The sequence below is a fragment of the Giraffa tippelskirchi genome, chromosome 4 (assembly GCF_054371585.1).
Source record: "Giraffa tippelskirchi isolate mGirTip1 chromosome 4, T2T-mGirTip1v1.2.pri, whole genome shotgun sequence".
NCBI lineage: Eukaryota > Metazoa > Chordata > Mammalia > Artiodactyla > Giraffidae > Giraffa > Giraffa tippelskirchi.
This window is the reverse complement of record NC_137278.1, coordinates 156922162-156926171: the sequence shown is the minus strand read 5'-3', so window position 1 is coordinate 156926171 and position 4010 is coordinate 156922162. Positions and strand designations below refer to the sequence as shown.

General features: G+C 49.2%; 1 protein-coding gene across 1 annotated transcript; it reads right to left on the bottom strand.

The window, feature by feature from the left end:
• Positions 1 to 1410: 1410 nt before the first annotated feature.
• On the bottom strand, positions 1411 to 2349 carry LOC145546929 (olfactory receptor 10P22-like). Its single transcript, XM_081595278.1, has one exon. It carries the CDS (start codon positions 2347 to 2349, stop codon positions 1411 to 1413), a length of 939 nt encoding a protein of 312 aa, XP_081451404.1.
• Positions 2350 to 4010: the final 1661 nt, after the last annotated feature.

The following is a 4010-nucleotide window of genomic DNA, read 5'->3' as shown; positions in this document are numbered from 1 at the left end:
TATTGCAAAATAGTTCTCAGGCTCCTTATAGGCAAAAGTATATACTGAACTCCTGACCACTAAACAACAATTGACTATTGAACTGCATGCTCAGAATAGATTGGATGTAATTGTCATCCAAGACAAGGAACCTCTCGGAAACTGAGACAAAACAGCTAAATGTAGTGTGGTATCCTGGAAGAGGTAAAAGTACATTAGGCAAAAACTAAAGAAATCTGAATAAAGTGTCAATCTTAGGTAATAATAGTGTATCAGTATTGGTTCACTAATTCTGACAAATGTACCATACTAATTTAAGATGTTAAAAATACAGGTAACCAGATTTGGAGTATATGAGAATCGTGTGTATTATTTAGCTCCATCCCGACTCTTAGTCCATTTCCTCACCCTGGAAATTCAACTGCTCTCAACTGGACCATAAAACAACACAAACTCTCTTAGAGGGCATTTGGCAATAAGTTTTGAAAACTCAAAAAAAGTGCCTATATTTTGACTCAGCAATTCTATTTCTAGAAGTTTATGATCAGAAGAATATAAAAGTACACAAGTATAATGACTTCTATTCAGCAATCAGTTCAGTTCAGTTCAGTCGCTCAGTCGTGTCTGACTCTTAGTGACCCTATGGACTGCAGCACGCCAGGCCTCCCTGTCTATCACTAACTCCCAGAGTTTACTCAAACTCATGTCCATTGAGTCGGTGATGCCATCGAACCATCTCATCCTCTGTCGTCCCCTTCTCCTCTCACCTTCAATTTTTGCCAGCATCAGGATCTTTTCAAATGAGTCAGCTCTTTGCATCAGATGGCCAAAGTATTGGAGCCTCAGCTTCAGCATCAGTCCTTCCAATGAACATTCAGGACTTATTTCCTTTAGGATGGACTGGTTGGATCTCCTTGAAGTCCAAGGGACTCTCAAGAGTCTTCTCCAACACCACAGTTCAAAAGCATCAATTCTTCAGCAATCAGCTTTCTTTATAACAAAAAAATTAAAACTATTCTCTGCCCTGTTTCCACTCAGGTCAGACCTCCCACCTGTAGTAAAGGCATCCATGTGGAAGCAGAAGCGACTGAGAAGAAAGAAAAAGGTTTGCAGTGAGGAGTCTGGAAGGAAGAAAATCACTGTCTCCAGAAATCGTAGCCCCAGGAAGGGGCCCTAAGCTTCAGGAAAGACCAGAAGTGCTCAAATACGGCAAGAGATGGGCACAGTCACCTTCACTCCTCAACCTCCACCCAAGGCATGTCTCTCCTGCTTTGTACCTAAGAACAAGTCAGACCAGGGCCAAAAGAACAGGCCGCAGAAGCCAAGCTCTGAGCAGGCTAGGGGCCCCTACACACCCCTCAGAGCCGGGACTTCTTTCTCACTTTTCGTTGAAAGTTTCCAGGGATCAGGCACTCCAATAATTAGAGAGTGTCAAGGACCCCAGAGGTATTTCTTCACAAGTCTCCTCATTGCCCCTGTGACCTCCTTGTTCCTCAGAGTGTAGACGAAAGGGTTGAACATGGGTGTGACAACCGTGTAGAAGAGGGCAAGGATCTGGTCCCCGGCCTGGGAGGAGCTTGCCCACAGCCTCATGTAGGCAACAGTCCCTGTCCCAAAAAAGAGCATGACCACAAATAGGTGGGAGGAACAGGTAGAGAAGACTTTCTGCCGTCCCTGGGATGTCGCGACCCCAAGGATGGTGACAAGAATACAGACATAGGACACTATGATCAGTGAGAAGGGTGTAAGGATAAAGGCTACGGTGATGGCAAGATTGCCCACTTCACCCCAAAAGGTGCTGGCGCTGGCCAGTCTCAGCACAGGCAGGGTGTCACACAGAAAGTGATGGATGGTGTTGGTACCACGGAAGGGCAAAGTGAAGATGAGGATGGAGTGAGTGGTGCCAGTGATGATGCCCATGAGGTAGCAGGCACCCACCAGGCACACACAGGCTCCCGGGTTCATCAGGGTGCTATAATGCAGCGGCCGGCAGATGGCAGCATAGCGGTCATAGGCCATGGCAGTGAGCAGGCCACATTCAGCGATGCCAAACAGTGAGAAGAAATACAGCTGGGTAAAGCAGCTGGCTGGCAGGATGGTGGGGCAGGAGGAGAGGAGGTCAGCCAGCATCCTGGGAACCACAGTCGTGGTGTAGAGCATCTCCAACCCGGAGAAGTGGCGCAGGAAGAAGTACATGGGCGAGTGCAGGGCAGCGTCGGCCAGGGTGAGGAGGATGATCAGCGAGTTGCCCAGCAGGGTGACCAGGTAGACCAGAAGCACCCCCCAGAACAGAGGGCCCCAAAGGGAACCGTAACCTGAGAACCCCAGCAAAACAAACTCAGTCACTGCTGTGCCATTGCCACCTCTCATGTCCCCAAGGCCAGACTGGAAGGGGGAGTGAAGGGGGCAGCCTGGCAATGACAGAGGCTCCAGCTGCAGCAGGAAAGGCATGTGGATAGGTCCCCAAGACCCTCCCAGGGGTCAGGAGTAGATATATCAGCACCTGGGCAGCTGACATTGCCCCTCAGGACAGAAGGACAGAAACCAGGGCAGTTGAAGGTGATGGCAGACCCCCCTTGAGGCTGGAACTAGAAAGACACAGCGGATTGGCTCCACTCACCAAGTTCTGGGTTCTGGGAGCAAAGAGCTGGGACAGAGAGAACATCTCCCCTTTGAGAAAGCTTTGGAGGGGATGGGCAGAAAGCAGGATGCACAGACAGAATAAATAAAGCTGGCAGAAGGAGACTGGGAGAAAAATGGATCCAGCAGGAGGCAGGGCTGGAGTGACAGCAAGAGAAGACAGAAAGAGAAGACACAGGATCAAGGCTTCAGAGAGAAGGCAGGTGGGGCTTTTACCTGCTCCTGAGTCTGCACGGCCCCAGGTCGGCCCTCCCTGCAGGCCAGGAGGGAAGCTCAGTCCCCCAGAGCCTGATTCCCAGAGGAGAGGTGGGGATGGAAACTATCAGGGGAAGCTGAAGAAGGGGAGAGGGTTCTGTCTGATGATGGGGAACAAGGAAGCAGCGGCTAAGCCTCTCTAATTCCCTGCAGTCAGACCTGGGGGCTGGAGTCCACACCCCAAGGACAAAACAGATGCCACAAGGCAAAGGAGTCTGGGTTGGATCCAGGGTCCCGCAGCCAGGCCTGAATGAAGCCAGGTTCAGAAATCCTGTGTTCCAGCTCCCCAGCCAGGGTCTACCTGCTGAACTGCCCAGCTCATTGCCCTCTGCCCACTCCCAAAATGAGTCCCTAGGCTTCCTGTTTCCAGTGCCTAGAAACCAGGGACAGCACTTTCTCAAAATCCTTTTGTAAGACAGTGCTAATCCTCAAAGAAAAGAAACTGCTAAAATAGTAGCAGGTCTGACTTCTGCTTGAACTTCCCAACCCACCCCAGGCACCAACTTGCTCCCCAGCTACTGAGGAAGATGTTAGAAAGAGGAAACAGATCTCAGCTGGAATAAATGATGTCACCAACAGTGGGGGAGGGGGATAACACAAGCGACCAGAGAGGATGCCTCAAACCCTAATGGCTCAAAGAATAAGGACCAGAGAGAAATTCCAGTCCTTGGAAAGATATGTATCTCACAACCAAGAAAGATGATTTCTTTGCCACTGGTTCATCTCCTGTTTAGAGTTGTGTGTGTGTGTGTGTGTGTGTGTGTGTGCACTCAGTTATTCAGTTGTGACTGACTTTTATACCTCCATGGACTATGGACTTCCAGGTTTCTCTGTCCAGGGTATTTTCCAGGCAAGAATACTGGACCGGGTTGTGATTTCCTACGCCATGGTGATAGCTTACAGTGAACAATGTTGGACTGGTGATCTCCAAAGAAGATTTAGCTTCGGGACCAGGGACCAGACTTGATCACTCGAGAGCTTCTGTGTAGCAGAGTTTTATTAAAGTATACAAAGGGACAGAGAAAGCTTCTGACAGATATCTGAAAGGGGACAGAGAGTGCCCCTCTTGCTAGTCTTAGCAAGGGAGCTATATAATTTTTCAATTGGTTATTACAGTAAATCAGAATAATGTCTCA

Bases quoted from the DNA above. Each gene is read 5' to 3' on its own strand.
- LOC145546929 (XM_081595278.1), bottom strand. From the start codon at position 2,349: ATGAGAGGTGGCAATGGCACAGCAGTGACTGAGTTTGTTTTGCTGGGG.